This window comes from Trichechus manatus, unplaced genomic scaffold, assembly GCF_000243295.1.
Source record: "Trichechus manatus latirostris isolate Lorelei unplaced genomic scaffold, TriManLat1.0 scaffold00273, whole genome shotgun sequence".
NCBI lineage: Eukaryota > Metazoa > Chordata > Mammalia > Sirenia > Trichechidae > Trichechus > Trichechus manatus.
The window spans coordinates 639,203-656,379 of NW_004444209.1; the positions used below are offsets into that span (position 1 = coordinate 639,203).

General features: G+C 38.0%; 1 protein-coding gene across 14 annotated transcripts in view; it reads left to right on the forward strand.

Annotated features, from left to right (window-relative positions):
* CHD8 (chromodomain helicase DNA binding protein 8) overlaps window positions 1-17,177 on the forward strand; it is a 62,101-nt gene that overhangs the window by 25,609 nt on the left and 19,315 nt on the right. For all 14 annotated transcript variants that reach the window (XM_023724982.1, XM_023724989.1, XM_023724988.1 and 11 more), the window contains 7 exons: window positions 4,664-4,846; window positions 4,928-4,996; window positions 5,364-5,419; window positions 5,892-6,009; window positions 12,766-12,849; window positions 15,290-15,427; window positions 16,969-17,090. In XM_023724982.1, the coding sequence (XP_023580750.1) occupies window positions 4,664-4,846; window positions 4,928-4,996; window positions 5,364-5,419; window positions 5,892-6,009; window positions 12,766-12,849; window positions 15,290-15,427; window positions 16,969-17,090 (770 nt within the window). The remainder of the gene's footprint in view (window positions 1-4,663; window positions 4,847-4,927; window positions 4,997-5,363; window positions 5,420-5,891; window positions 6,010-12,765; window positions 12,850-15,289; window positions 15,428-16,968; window positions 17,091-17,177) is intronic.

Genomic DNA, 17,177 nt, shown 5'->3' on the forward strand with positions numbered 1-17,177 from the left:
TGTTGTGAGATTGTTAACCATTGTCATAGGGCAACATTTGTAGTAACTGTTAAATGAGAAACTATTTTGTTCTGTAAGCCTTCATTTTAAGTGAGATACAGCACAATTGGAAGAGCGTAGTCAATGTCACTGAACTGTGCATGTAGAAATTTTTGCAATGGTCTATCTTTGGCTATGTGTATTTTCACCAAAAAAAAGGTTGAGAAGTTAGAGGGTTGACATGTTGTGGGGCTGTTAACCAATGTCATAAAACAATATGTGTTAAAAAAAAAAAAAGAAAGAATACTACATGGTGGATGTAATCAAACTCAAATAATACAGAAATATGTCAAGTAAAAGGTAGAAAATCTCTTCTAATCCCACTCTCTAGAAGAAATTATCAGTAGTTTATGTCTCCTCCCAGACTCTTAAATGAGGTAAAATATACTGGTGAAATATGCACAGATTTTATTTGTGTAATATGATGAGCTTTGACAGATGTGTACATCCATGTAACCACCATCCAAATCAAGATGCAGAACATTTCCATCACCCCAGAAAGTTCTCTTCTACCCTCTCCCAGTCAGTCAACCCCCTCCCCACACAGGCAACCACTGTTGTGATTTCTGTCACCACAGATTAACTTTGCCTGTTCTTAAACTTTGGGTAAATGGAATCATACAGTATGTACTCTTCAGTCTCACTTTTTTCAGCCTAATGGTTTTAAGATTCATCCATGTTGAATGTATTAGTAGTTCATTTTTTTTTTCTTGAGTAGTAATTTATTTTATGGATATATCACAATTTGTTTTTCCATTCTCCTGTAATGAACATTTGTTTCCAGTTTGGGGTTATTATGAATAAGGTCCCTTTGAACATCCTTAGTACAAGTCTTTTGTGGACATGTTTTCATTTCTTATGGCTAAATTTCCAGGAGTGCAGTTGATACACTGTAGGGTCTCTGGAGAAGGACATTATGCTTGGTAAGGTAGAGGAATACCCTCAATGAGATAGATTGACACAGTGGCTGCAACAAAGAGCTCAAACTCAGCAACAATTGTGAGGATAGCCCAGGACTGGTCAGTGTTTCATTTTGTTGTACATAGGGTCGCTATGAGTTGGAACTGACTCAATAGCACCTAACAACAGCAACACAATAGTTATATTTTTAACTTTATAAGAATCTACTGGTTTTCCAAAGTGAATGTATCATTTTACGCTCCTGCCAGTAATGTATGAGTGTCGCAGTGGCGACTGTTGTCGGGGCGGTGGAGACAGTAACCAGTGCCACAACTCTTACAGAGAAGTGGGGCCAGGAGGGTCACTCTGAGGAGTTGAACCTCGGCTTCAGTCCCAGGAGTTTATTTATAGTCAGTACAGCAAGCAGTGAAGCAAATAACAGAACAATGGGCTTTGGGTGAATAACAATAAGTTTCGTGCAAGGGAGGAGGAATTCAGGTAAACAAGCCAATCAGTAACGGGTTTGAGAAGACAAGTCGTGACAAGTCTCAACATGTTGGGGACAAGTCTCAACATGCTGTGCAGCATAGAGGCCTTTATACATCCGTATTTTAATGGCACCTATCCCCACATATGAGAGTTCCAGTTGTTCCCCATCTTCACCAGCATTTAGTGGTGGCAGTCTACCCCATTCTGTTTCAATAGTTCTATAGTATTCCACTGTTAGGCTAATCATAATTTGTTTAACCAATCCCCTGTTGATGGACATTTAGATTTTCTCTAAAAGTCTGCTGCTGCCACAGCAGTGCTACAGGGATTTGTGCACATGTGCAAACTTTAATGTCTTTGAAGTGGAATTGCTGGGTCATCAAAGGGTAATATCAAATTTTCCTCCATAGAATTTGTGCTCCTATATATGCTCACCAATAATGTATGAATTCATCTTTCAAAAACTTAACCAGTTGTAATTTTATTATGAGTGAGTGTGAGCATCTTTTTACATTTAAAAGCCATTTGTATTTTTTTCTGTGAACTGTATTCATGTCGTTTGCCCGTGTTTCTGTTGTGTTATTGATCTTTTTCTTAATTATTCAGAAGAACTCTGTATACTTAGGAGATGTATCATGACATTTTTTTCTCAGTTTATTATTTAACTTTTCTTATGATGGATTTTATTACGCATTAAAAAATTTTTTACTTAGATTGATCATTCAGTTTTAAGGTTTCTGGGATTTTGCATCTTGATTAGAAAGACCTTCCCTAATCCAGGATTGGGAAATCCTAGTGGCATAGTGGTTAAGAGTTACGGCGCTAACCAAAAGGTCGGCAGTTCAGATCCACCAGGTGCTCCTTGGAGACTCTATGGGACACTTCCACTCTGTCCTATATGGTCGCTATGAGTCAGAATTGACTTGAAGGCAATGGGCAAAAAAAATCCAGGATTATAAAAAATTCTTCCACATTTTCTTCTAGAAATTTTACGGTGACTTTTTCTTACATTTAAATCTTTGATCCTTTTAGAATTTTTTTTTTCCACCCCTGGATGGGTAGCCGGTTGTTTCCAATCCCACTTAGAGAATAATCTACCTTTTCCTCACTGATTAGAGGTGCTATTTTTATCATGTTCTAAATGCACATAAATATTTTAGTCTATATTTGAACACTATTTCATTGACGTTTATATTTCTTTTTAGTGAGATACCAAGCTGTGTTAATTGTATAGCTGTAAATTGTCCTTAATATCTGGTAAGGCCCAGTGTACTTTTTTCAGATTTTTCCTGATTATTCTTAGATGTTTATTTTTGCGTTTGAATTTTTAGAATCAGCTTATCTTTTTAAAAAAAATGTTGATTTTGTTTTGTCAAGTCTGTGTAATTAGAATCAAGTCTTACTATTCCAGAACAGTCTATTTTACCATTTATTCCTCTTCCTTTGTGTCCTCTTGTAGCGTTTTAAAAGAGGGCCATGGTGGTTCAGTGGTAGATTTCTCACCTTCCGTGCAAGAGATGTGGGTTTGATTCCTAGCCAGTGCCCCTCATGTGCAGCCACCACCCATCTGTCAGTGGAGGGTTGTGTGTTGCTTGATACTGAACAGGTTTCAGCAGAGCTTCCAGACTAAGACAGACTAGGAAGAAAGGACTGGCCGTCTACTTCCAAAAATCAGCCAGTGAAAACCCTATGGATCAAAACAGTCGGATCAGCAACTGATCATGGGGATGCTTCAGGACCAGGCAGAATTTTGTTCCCTTGTGCATGGGGTTGTCATGAGTTAAGGGCTGACTCTACGACAGCCAACAACATAATGTTTTAAATAGATTTTATGTATTTCTTATTAAATTTAATCCCTTAGATAATTAATTGTTTTTTCATAAATTGGATCTTTCATTATATTTTATGGCTGACTGGATAGGAATGGTATTGATTTTCAAAAATTAATTTTATACCAAGCAATTTTACCCTATTTTAGTAGTTCTTCTAATAACACTCATTTGATTCTCTTGGGTTTTCCATGGATACAGCCATGATTAAAAAATAATTTTCTCTCTCCCACCTTCCCAAGTTTTATCATGAGCTGCAAGTGTTACTTAAATTACTTAGTTAAAAAATGTTTTTACTCAACCACTTAAAAGAATCAGGTAGCTCTGTAATGTAGTGATATGGAAAACTTCTATAACAAATACTGTTAATTAAAAAGTGAGCTGCAGAACAATACATATAGTATGTATCCATTTATTAAAACAAAAAATCTTTAGAACTAAAAAAACAAAAACAACATTAGAAATAAAGTATCTCTGCACTTTTGCTCCTGATGTGCAAGTACATTGCACTGGCAGGCTGAGAGCCATGTTTAAATTTCCCACAGCTTCTTGCTTCTGGCTTCTAGTTTGCAGTTTTCTGTCAGGTGGGTTCCTTGCCTTTGATAAACCACTTCAGCAAATTAATATATGTTCAGTAGTAGAATGACTTAACTTGGTTTGGGAAGTATGTTTAATAAGCTCGTTGTTACTTAGTTTGATTTTTTTCCATGGGACTTTTGGAGTAAAATCTAAGCATTTGACTATAGGCAAATAGTTTTAATCATAAAGCTATATATAATAATAATTGGCCTGAATTTTTGCATAATTTTTTTTAAATATAAAATTAATGCTCTCTGATTAGGAAAATTCGGAAGATAAGTATAGAGAAGACGAAGTGCCCGTAATAGTTTTATAATTCATTGTTAAGATTTTGTTATAGTTCCTTCCAGGCTTCCTTTCTGTGTGTGCATGTGTGTGTGTAGCTTTACGTGTGTACTTTTTCTTTTTACGATATTAAGACCATATTCCATGTTTGTGACTACTTCTGTTATAGAAGGCATTTTCCTATTTTATTCCAAATGCTATGAATTTTAAAAATTATTTAATTTTACTATTGCTGAGCCATAATTTCTTAATTCTTCTCTTGTTATTTATTTAGCTAGATTCTAGTTTTGCCTTTATTATAAATAATGTTGACATTAACCCCATTGTGCATCAGCCTTTGTAGAGGTAATATTATTAGATCGAAGGAAATGAACACTTTTTAAAGGCTATCATTTCATTAGACACATCATTGTGAAAGATGTAGAGTTCAGTAGTCCTTTGCAACATGGGGAGAAAATGAAAGATTTGCTTAGAAACTCTTGTACCAAGTTTTCTGTTTGAGAGACCTAAGCAGTTATTTTAACCATTTTTTGCCTCTGCAGAAGAGACGGTCAAATCGCCAAGTAAAGCGAAAAAAATATACAGAGGATCTGGATATAAAGATCACAGATGATGAAGAAGAAGAAGAGGTGGATGTAACTGGTCCAATAAAACTTGAGCCTATCCTCCCTGAACCAGTGCAGGAACCAGATGGCGAGACTCTGCCTTCTATGCAGTTCTTTGTGGTAAGTGAGAATGTAAGCAATTTGAGAAGTTTGTCCTGATGCTCATAATCATCTATTGACTGATTGCATCTTTTCCTGTAGGAGAATCCCAGTGAAGAAGATGCAGCCATTGTAGACAAAGTGCTTTCTATGAGGGTTGTGAAGAAGGAGGTAAGGCCTCTATGTTTGATATTAGCCCGTAATGCTACATTTTGAGGCCTTATTTAATGAGTACCTTTGGATGTTAGGATATATTGCTAGGGTGTAGTTATAAGAGATAGTGAAGGAAGATTAGCTAGAAAATAGGAACTCTCGTATTGCCTCTTCTCTCATCTATCTGTTTAGACTGGGTAAAAGTTTATTTTCTCTAGCTATCAGACTTCTAGTATAAAGATACCAGATTAGTTCTTTAATTCCTCAGTCAATAATATCTTCAGGGAATTTTGGATATGAAATTCTGCCTTGTGTGATTAAAATTAAAAGTTCTTTCTTTGACAGATACGGGATTAGTGACTATGATTTGTTTCTTTCTTCTCAGCTTCCTTCAGGACAGTATACTGAAGCAGAAGAATTCTTTGTCAAGTACAAGAACTAGTATGTGATCTGTGCAAAAAGCTTGTTACCCCAAACTCCACTGGTTGGGAATGTGCCCCTTTTTTATTTAATCTCCTAGCCCAAATTGCTGTTTTTAGCAGAGAAATTGGCTGTTCAGAGAGATGTTCAGAAATTGACATGACTTTTACTGTTTCCCTGCAGGAAGGTGGGGTTAGTGTGGTTTCTGATGAAATCTCTTGTGAACTCTATTCCTTACTCTAGCATTAAGACTTTGCTATTCATAGTGTAGTCTTTGGACCAGCACAAATAGCATCATTTGTGTGCTTGTTGGAAATGTGAACTGTTAATTAAGCCCACCCCAGACCAGGTAATTTTTGTGCAAATTAAAGTTAAGAAAGCACTGGCAGCTGGCCTAAGCACTGTCTGCATCTGGCTAATCCCAAAATCTCAAACACTAGCCTGCCATTTCCCCCTTTCTCACTGCATAACTGGGTATTTCCATCCCCTTCAGCTCCTACCTGCACTGTGAGTGGGCTACTATCTCCCAGCTAGAGAAGGATAAGAGGATCCATCAAAAACTAAAGCGCTTCAAAACCAAAATGGCTCAAATGAGACACTTCTTCCATGAGGTAATTAGGAATAGATATTACCTATCATTTCATTCATAGAAGCAAGTATCACTGGGGTTGTTAACTTCGATTCTTCAAAACACATAGTTTATTTGCGTATATGGGTATAAGGGTTTGATTTTGATCATTGGACTTATTTATTTGTCCCATGCTTTTCCCAGGTTTAAATGTGGTTCTTTTATAAGTTACAGGGTATTTTGAAATTGACTTGCTCAAGATGCATGAAGTATTTTCAAAACGGATGATGAACTGACCTCTAGTTGAGTTGAGGCGTTCGTCTCCCTCCATTGTCAGTCTTTAGCTGTTGATGATGTCTAGATACATAAGCAAACATGTCAATAAGTGAACGTTTATTTCCTTAAAATTTCTAATCCATTATCACTAGGAATAGCAATAATGAAGTTTAATTTCCTATATCCAATGTTACCCATTGCCGTTGAGTCGGTTCTAACTCATAGCGACCCAGAACTGCCCCATGGAGTTTCAAAGGCTGTGATCTTTAGGAAGCAGACTGCCACATCTTTCTCCCACAGAGTGGCTGGTGGGTTTGAACAGTTGACGTTTCAGTTAACAGCTGAGAGCTTAACCACTGTGTGACCAGTGCTCCTATATCCAGTGTTAACTGCTGGTTAAACACTGAGCCTGTGTGAGGGTCTCTTGAGCCTTATTTTAGTTTCCCATTCATTTTACTTTGAAGGTTTTGTGTACATATCCCTTTGCCAAACTCTGGGATTTCTCATCTTTGTTCTATACATTGTACAACGTACTTTGTCTTAGTCATCTAGTGATGCTATATAACAGAAGTACCACGAGTGGATGGCTTTAACAAACAAATTTGTTTTCTCACAGTTTAGGAGGCTAGAAGTCCAAATTCAGAGCGCTGGCTTGTGGGGAAGGCTTCCTCTCTCTGTTGGCTCTGGAGGAAGGTCCTTGTCTCTTCAGCTTCTTCTTTCTGGTTCCTTGGAGATCTCCATGTGTCTTGGCATCCATCTTTCCCCATGTCTCCTGTTTGCTTGCTTGTTTAATCTCTTATATCTCAAAACAGATTGAGTGAAGACACACCCTGCACCAATTCTGTCTCATTAACATTACAAAGACAACCCATTCTCAAACGGGATTATAACCATAGACGTAGACGTTAGGATTTACATTTTGGGGGACACAGTTCAATCTGTAACATTCTATCCTTTGGCCCCCCAAAAACATCCCCACATGCAAAACACATTTACCCTATTACATTATCGCAGAAGTCTTAAGTCAACTGCAAGTTCAAAATCTTATCTTCTAAATCATCTAAATCAAGTACAGGCAAGACTTTAGGTGTATTCCATCCTGGGGTAAAATTCCTCTTCATCTGTGAACCTGTGAAATCTAGGCTACAAGTTATCTGTTTCCCAAGTACAATGGTGGAACAGGCAGAATGGTAGACATTTCCATTACAAATGGGAGAAACTGGAAGGAAAGAAGGGTAATGGGTACCAAGGAAGTCCAAAACCCAGCAGAACAATTTACATTAACTCTCAAAGCTTGAGAATAATCCTCCATTCTTTGGGTCCATCTGGGCAAGGGCTCTGCCCTCTAGACTGTGGGTGTTGGCCATGCCCTCTGGATTTGGAGTAGAGACCCCCAACCCTGTGCTTCAGCTCCACCTTCCAGGCCCCCTGTGGCAGCATCTCTGTCACCTTGGCTTTGGGTGGCCCCATTCTCCTAGTCCATCTGAGTGGAGACCTCACTCCCTCTGCCCTGGCAGGTCCCATTCTTCTGCCCTTTGGGCATGGTAGTCCTGCCCCCTCAGCTTCGGGCAGCGGTCCCATCCCCTTGGCACTAGAGAACGGTAACCCCACACTCCAAAACTGAGTTGGTGAAGATCTGTCCCTTTGAAACCTAGGAGGTCATGGCCTCACCCTTTGACACCCCACAGGCAGTGGTTCCAGTCTTTGCAATCAAGGCAGCCCTTCTTCATGTGCTCCTTCCAGCAGTTCTGCTGATCTCTGAGCTGCTCCAGGGATAGTTTTTTTCTTTTTTTGGAGGACAACAGATACAGCTCCTTTGGCCTGTTTCCAGCCTGTAGAATTCTAAGAGGCAGGCAGTGATCTTTCGTTTTTTCTCTGTCCCCTTCAGTCTAAGCTGATGGGTCTTCTGTTGTGGTAGTTGGTTAGATCCATCAGTCACAGGCTTAATCTCTTTAACAAAATACTGCGTAGCCACATCTTTGGTGAACATTCTAGGACACAAGTCTTTATTTTCTGCAACAGAATTTTGCAAATCTTTTTTGTTTTCATTTTGCACAGTTCATATTTAAGTACATCTCTTTCACATTTTACTATAAAGTAGTAGGGAAAAACCACATCGCCCGTTTAAGGTCTTGCTTAGAAATCTCCTCAGCCAGATCGCCCAAGTTAATCACTTACAAGTTCTACCTTCCACCACACATTTGAACATAATTCAGACAAGTTCTTATGCTACAGCATAAAAAGCATCACTCTTTCTCCATTGTCCAATTACATGTTCATTATTTTCTTTTAAAGCCTCACCAGAGCACATTTAACGTCCACATTTCTAGCAACATTCTGTTGCTGGCGCCATATGTATTCTCTAAGATGATACTTTCTCTATAGCTTTCCCCACTTCCTTCTGAACCCTCACCAGAATTGCCTTTGACATCCATAATTCTACCAACATTCTCTTCAAGGCAGTCTAGGATTTTACTATTGTCATTGTTGTTAAGTGCTGTCAAGTCAGTTCCGACTCAGCAACCCTACGTACAACAAAACAAAACACTGCCTGGTCCTGCATCGTTCTCACTGTCATTGCCTGTGTTTGAGCCCATTGTTGCAGTGACTCTGTCAATCCATCTCGTTGACAGTCTTCTTTTTCGATGAGTCTCACTTTACCAAGCATGATGTGCTTCTCCAGGGACTGGTCCCTCCTGATAACATGTCCAAAGTACATGAGACAAAGTCTCGCCATCCTTGCTTCTAAAGACCATTCTGGCCATACTTCTTCCAAGACAGATTTGTTTGTTCTTCTGGCAGTCCGTGGTATATTCAGTATTCTTTTACCATCACTATAATTCAAAGGCATCAATTTTTTGGTCTTCCTTATTCATTGTGCAGCTTTTGCACGCATATGAGGCAATTGAAAATACCATGGCATACCTTAGTTCTCAAAGTGACATCTTTGCTTTTTTAACACTTGAGAGAGATCTTTTGCAACAGATTTGCCCAATGCAATACGTCATTTGATTTCTTGACTGCTGCTTCCATGGGTGTTCTTTGATCGTTGATCTAAGTAAAATGAAATCTTTGACAACTTCAATATTTTCTTCATTTATCATAATGTTGTGTACTGGTCCAGTTGTGAGGATTTTTGTTTTTTTTTTATGTTCAGGTGTAATCCATACTGAAGGCTGTAGGCTTTGATTTTCATCAGTAAGTGCTTCAAGCCCTCTTCACTTTCAGCAAGCAAGGTGTGTCTCTGCATGTCACAGGTTGTTAATGAGTCTTCCTCCAACCCTGTTGCCACGTTCTCCATACAGCCCAGATTCTGGGATTATTTGTTCATCATACAGATTGAATAAGTATGGTGAAAGGATGCAACCCTGATGAACACCTTTTCTGATCTTAAACTATTATCTCTTTGGTCTATATACAGGTTCCAGAATGAACATAATTAAGTGTTCTGGAATTTTCATTCTCATTCTCACAGTGTTATCCATAATTTGTAATGATCCACACAGTCAAATGCCTTTGCATAGTCAGTTAAACACAGGTAAACATTTTTCTGGTATTCTCTGCTTTCAGCCAAGATCCATCTGACATCAGCAGTGATATCCCTCATTCCACCTCTTCTGAACTGGCTTGAGTTTCTGGCAGTTCCCTGTTGATGTACTGCTGCAACCATTTTTGAATTATCTTCAGCAATATTAGGCACCTTAAAACTCTTCCACCCACCACCCATTACCCAATTCCAAAACCACTTCCACATTGTAGGTATTTGTTAGATCAACAACCCCACTCTCAGTACCAAATTCTATCTTAGTCGTCTAGTGCCGCTATAACAGAAATACCACAAGTGGATGTCTTTAATGAGCAGAAATTTATTTTCTCACATTTTAGGTGGCTAGAAGTCCAAATTCAGAGCTCTGGCTCAAGGAGAAGGCTTTCTCTCTCTGCTCTGGAGGAAGGTCCTTGTCTCTTCAGTTCCTTGGAGATCTCCATGTGTCTTGGCATCCATCTTTCCCCATCTCTCTTGTTTGCTTGCTTGTTTAATCTCTTTTGTATCTCAAAAGAGATTGACTCAAGACACAGTCTACACTAATCCTGTCTCATTAACATTACAGAAAGAACCCATTCACAAATGGGATTATAACCACAGGCATAGAAGTTAGGATTCACAACACATATTTTTGGGGGACACAGTTCAGTATGTAACAACTTTGAGGAAAAGGATTATTTTTTAAAGCTTCTTAGAGCTAAAGGAGAAAAGGTAAGAGAGAGAGAAAAGGACTAATTTGTAGTTTTAGCAAATAACAGTTATAGCTAAATAGAACTGATTTGCCAATAAATGAATTATTTAGGAACATGTAGGTTTTCTGGTTTCTTTTTATATGAAAATAATAATTGGTTTGCATTTTTTTGTCTGTTCTTTTAAAGTCTAGTATTGAAATGTACAATGAAACTAATTCCATTCCACCTGCGATTATGTGTACAATTTCTGGCCATCAATCTGAGCTCTAGTAACTAATTCATATGCCAGTTAAATCTGCCTTAATATGTAGGCCGTTTAATCAAGTCAGTCATTAATTTATTCATCATTTATTACTTGCTACGTATCATGGTAAACAGGACAGACCTGGTCACTGCTAATGTAGTTCACTGTCTAATTGAGAAGAAACATATTTTAAAAAGTAAGTTAAATTGTTATACAAGTGGCGACAAGGAAAAAGAAGATGACAAAGAAGAAATACCTACTTCATGTTGGATACTTAGGAAAGGCTTCTCTAACAACTGTCGTTTCTCCTGAGAACTAAATTATGAATAGGAGTTAGTAAGGCCAAGAACACAAGTAGATGATATTTGCTTGTTCATGGCATAGGGAGTACCATGTGTGAAGGCCCTGACAGGACGAGAACTGAAAGAAAGACAGTGCAATTGATGTATAACATCTTAGAGAGTGAATGGTCCAAGATGAGGTAAAAAATTAGATAAGCAGGTCCTTAGGCCCTTAACAGTTTGGTTTTAGTTTGGTTTTTATTCTAAATGCAAAAGGAAACCATTGAATGATATAAAACAGGCCAGAGACCTAGTCCAGTTTTCACATTTAAAAGATCATCTGGATTTTGGAGAACAGATTAGAGAAGAGTACGCATAGAGATAGGGTGACCAGTAAGGAGGCAGTTGGAGTTTTCCAGATAAGAGATTGCTGTGGCTTGAACTCGGGTAGTTTTAGTGGATAGAGAGAATGGATGGATTTGGAATTTATTTTGAAGTAGAACTGATGGCTTGGTGTGACAGGTTGGATAGAATGGTTTCTGGTCTGAGCAAATGGGTAGAGGTGGGATCGTTTATTGAAATGTGGAAGATTTTGGAAGCAACTGATTTGAGTGAAGTCAAGAATTTAGTTTGGACCATGTTAACTTTAAAATTCCTTAATAAATGTGTAGTAAGCGAGATGGGTTTTTAAATCTAGACTGTTCAGACTGGAATTTATTAGTGTTATAAATAGTTATTAAAGCCTTAAGAATGAATAAAGTCACCTGGGGAGAAAGGATAAAAAGAGAATGAGCGTGAGCCTTGGACCAAGCCTTGAGGAATTCCCTCAAATTTAGAGTTCAGGTGGAGTAAAAGAAGTTGGTGAAAGAGACTGAGAAAGGAGTATATGCCAGAGTGGTAGAACAAAGATTAGGAAAAAGAAATATTACAGAAACCAAGGGAAAGGAATGTCTTAAAAAGGAAGAAAAGGAAGAGTTTTTTCCCCAAGGTTTCTTTGAGGTTTTTTTTTGGAGCCTTGCGTCCTTTATCCAGTGATACTACCCAAAGCTGGATACCATTGACTTAGAAGAAAAAGAGCCAGTGGAGCGGATTGAGAAGAACTGGCCAAAACTAAAAACAAACCATAAGTATGAGAGGACCAAGAGAATATGGCATCTCAGACAGCCAGGGGAAGGGAGTGCTTTAAGGAGGGAGTGATGAATTGTTGAATGTTGTCCATTAAATTCAGCAATTTAGAGATCATCAGTGACCTTGAGAATAGTAGTTTTAGTTGTGTGATGGAAATGTACAGATTGGAATTAATGGATGAGTGAAAGGGAGGTGATGAAATGGAAATAGCATGCGTTTAAAATTCTTGGAAAAGTTTGGGTATGAAGCAGAGCAGAGAGTTACAGAGGGATATAGAGTCAAGAGAGGTCTTTTTTAAGATGTGTAATAGTAGAGCATTTTTGTATGTTCATGGGAATGATCCAGTAGAAAAGGATTCCTTAGAAGGTGACAAGAGAATGAATCCAGAGCACATGTGGAGAGAATGTTCTGTTAGGGAGAAGAGACACTTTCTCTCTGGTAACAGGTAAGAAGATGGGTGCAGACCCAGGTAAGTTTGTAGGATTTGATATTAGGAAAATGGGAACTCCCATCCAATAACTTCTGTTTTCATAATAAATTGTGAAGTTGGGTCATCAGCTAAAGGTGGCATGGAGGGCAGGTATGCTGGACAGTGATCTTTTGGGCTTATTGTTTGATTTCATGACTCATTTAGGATGAAGAGCCCTTCAATCCAGACTATGTAGAAGTGGATAGGATATTGGATGAGTCTCACAGTATTGACAAGGACAACGGGGAGGTGAGTTGGGGCATGGAAGAATATGAGAGAACTCTGCTGGTCTACGTGCCTATACTTTATTTTTCAGGTATGGCTGAAAAATCCCTGGGACTGAAAAGATATTTTTGAACTTTTCTGTGGGATCCATAGAATGATATTGGGAAGGTAGAGGAGTAGGGAGAGAGGCTAAAAGGAAAGATTCCCATAAAGCCAGACATCATAGAGCTATATTTATAAGTACTGAAAAGTTATTTACCTCGGTTTCATTTTCTCCCACTTTTATATGGGAGACCCTTCACATTCAATTGAAGGTGGGCAGGGGGTAGGGAAACTTCACAAATCTCCAAATATGTTTATAAATAAGTCACTGTAACTGGCTCCTAGCATTCTCCACATCTCATTGAGAATTGGGTATTTGCTGAACTCATCTGTTAAATGTCTTTTCAGTTGTCATTAAAGCAGATCCACTGCATTTGAATCTGTACTTGTAACAGATTTTGAGGCATCACTCCCACCGATTCAAATTCACTAGGTCTAGGGTGAGATCCAAAGTTCCGTATTTTTAAGTTGGTCCCCAGCGAGTTCTTGTGAATAGCTTGATTTGGGAATCACTGGACTAAAGCTTTCTTTGACTGGGGAGCAGGTTTTTATATATGCTAGAACACTTGTTGATACATTTTCACAGTTCACGTTCTAAATTTTTCTAAATAGAGCGCTATCACGGGTCTGAGCTGCTAGTGAATGCAATATTCTCTCTTTTAAATTTACTTCAAACTTATACTTAGGTTATGAACCACCATTCTTAAAACTTTTTACTTCAACTAGTAGTTGTTGGTTTACTTTTGCAGTGCTGTATTTCATATACAAAGTTTCTGTCACTTCTGAAAGTTACTTCTTACACAGTGGACCAGTAGAGAAGGACAGAACCTTGTTTAGATGGCAGTGCTGGGTGATGACCTGAGCTCACTCACAAGCGAAGTGACTTGCTCCCACACATCATCCTCACAGGACCTAGAGTCAGATTCTTCACTCTATAAAATTACGAAGTTTTCTCTATTTTATAACCTTCAAGATCACTTAGAACCTAGGTGTCCAGAGCCTACTATAATTCAGTGTATCTTCAAATCCTAGCAATTATGCCTCAGATAACACATGTGCTGTTTTTTTGTGTGTGTGTTGGTTGTGGACATTATTGTTTGTTTTTCATTTGTGAGAGGTGAGTAGAGAATGGGCCAGCTATTAGTCAGGCCTGGGTAGTTACTGTTAAATTTTTCTCGTCAGGTTTAGGATCTCAACCTTCTCAGCCTCTTATCGTATTCTCTCTACCACAGTACTCATCCTTCCAAAATCAGTTGGCTTTTGGTTAGGTCCTTTGAGGATGTGTTCTGCAACTGGCATGACAGATGAAAATGTTTTGGTACCCTAGTTTGTGCTCCCAATATCAGATGATAATATTCTGTGTACTGACTTTCCCCCCTGAAAAATGAGTTTAATTTATCATCCTTTTAACATTACCCTTTAGTGGAAATAAATAAAATAAGTAGTGAGGTCTTTGGAAAAGTAAGTTATGATGCTGGAAATGCGTGACCTAGACAAAGGACTTTACAGAGAGGGTGACCTGAGGTGCTACAATACAGAAAAGCGTAAAAGAGCAACTAGATTAATTCTAGAGATATCTTGATCTGTGACTTTCTGGAGACACTTCTGTTTTCAAATTTCTTGCTAGCTCTTTAAGGGGAATTCTATAATAATTAGAAATCCCTGTCGATTACAGTAGGCCCAGTCTAATCCTGCTTTATTTGAACAAACAATGGAAATGTAGAGATCATCTTGAATAGTGAGACTGGGAACCATTTTACTCCTGGTCACTGCCCCTTCCCTTGAAGTAAAAGGCCTCCATAAAGCATAGTACTGCAGTTGGAGCTTCAGCATTTGCCCTTTTTTTTCACTTTTGTTACCTCTCTTCAGTGATACTTCTTGTAGTTATCTCCTAGCTCCATGGGGCTTGCAAGGAAAATCCTTACCACCATCTGACTGCTCTTGAAGGAGCGTCTGTACTCTGAGCCCCAAGAATCCAGAAGCCCAGAGATGTCAGCTGTGCTATGCTCCTACACCCTTAGCCAAATTCAACAGGCAACACAATATAGGAAACGAAATTTTTTTTTTGCATTTTGCTTCTTTGATGAGCATAATGTTTTAGTGCTCAGTGTTCCAGAAACTACTGGATAGAAAGTTGTCTTTTAGAACAGATTCTACTAACAAGTTGCATGGAAGAATGAGCAAAGCCACAAATAGTGGTACATCAGCAGGTGAGCCTATGATATGTGTGTTCAGCTTGACTTTTTCAGCAGCTTTGAAGCATTGACAGCTGTGATCTGATTCTGTAGTCAAATTCTTGTCCTTTATCCACAGCAGAGAACGTAGAATTAGTTTATTAATGCTTTGGCTTCTTCTCTCCTAGCCTGTAATTTACTACCTAGTGAAATGGTGCTCTTTGCCATATGAGGATAGTACATGGGAGTTGAAAGAAGATGTTGATGAGGGCAAGATTCGAGAATTTAAACGGATCCAGTCAAGGCACCCAGAACTCAAAAGGGTGGTAAGTACATTTGCATTTAGAGCATGTAAGTCCTATAAGCAGTGATTGATTTTTTCCTCATAGAAGCTTTTATTGTTTTTTAGCTTTTTATTATGGAAATTTTCGAACATACACAAAAGTTGAAAAGGTAGTATAATACGTACAATGTCCCCATCACCGAGCTTTCATAATTATCAATACATAGCCATCTTGTTTCATGTATTTCTCTACTCACTCATTCCCCTATTTCCCAAGTTATTTTAAAGCAAACTCCAGATTCCTTTATTTCATCTGTGAATATTGATTGTAGTGTCTGTCTCCGCACAGTGGTTAAGAGTTCAGCTGCTAACCAAAAGGTCGGCAGTTTGAATCCACCAGCTGCTCCTTGGAAACCCTATGGGACAGTTCTACTCTGTCCTGTAGGATTGCTATGAATTGGAATTGACTTGACAGCAACAGATTTGGTTTGGTTTTGATTATCTCTAAAGCATAAATAATACCATTATTGCACCTGAAAAAATATTAAAAATCCTTAATGTCATCCAATATCCAGTCACTATATGCATTCCCTGATTGTCTTCTAATTTTTAAAACATTATTTGAATTGAGATTTAAATGAGCTCCATGTATTGTTATTAGTTAATATATCTGAAGTTGCTCTTAATTATAGCTTCCCCTCCATCTTTCTCTCTTTTCCTTCTTTGCAATTTTCTCTTGAAGAAACCGGGTGATTTAGTCTGTGGCATTTTCCACAGTCTGGATTTTACTGATTGTAAAAGGTACTTTGTACCTTTTAACGTGTTCTCTTTTCTTTATATTTCACATTTACTGTTAGATCTAGCACAGCACTTTCTGATAAAACTTTTTAGCCCTGTGCTGTTCAGTACAGTAGGTACTAGCCACATTATGGTTGTTTAACTTTAAATTAATAGTTCCTTAGTCACATTAGCTTCATTTGAAGTGCTCAATAGCTGCATGTAGCTAGTGGCAGATATAAAACATTTCTATCATTGTAGAAAGTTCTGTTAGACAGCACTTTTCTAGAGACTTGATCATATAGGGGAGAAGGGATGGTAAATCTGCTTTATAGGTGGTGGTGTGTTCTTCCATCAGGTTGTCTTTTGTAGTGTTATCAGTCATTTAGGATCATTGCCTAGATCTATTCTTTAAAGATTTTAGAGTGATGATATTCTAATTTTATCATTTATTTATTAGCTAGACTCTAAAAAGAAACTCCCTTTCATCTACTACTTGATTACTCTGAGATACAGATTATATAGGAAAGGAGGATAAATGCTTTATTTTTTTCCTTTATATGCCAGTTTTCAAAATAATGAAGTAGTTCCCTAGCATTCTTCAGAAGTAACCAGTGGGTTTTTTCTTTTACTCTTTTTTTTTTTAAAAAGTATCATTATGAACTCATGAGTATAAATATATTTGATATGGTTTAATCCATACAATAATATTTTTGAATTTAACTTCCACTGCTAGAATTATCTAGCAAGTCTTGCCTTATTTTTCTCATGTCTCCACCCTGTTTATTTGAATTTTGTATTTTTTAGAATCGTCCACAGGCAAGTGCCTGGAAGAAGTTGGAGCTGTCACATGAGTATAAAAACAGAAACCAGTTACGGGAATATCAGCTAGAAGGGGTCAACTGGCTGCTTTTTAATTGGTATAACAGGTGAGGAAAAAAGTGGATCCGTAAGATACAGGCTCAGTCTAGGGATTTTTTTCAAGATGGTTTCTTTTAACATGCCTTTTTTTCTCT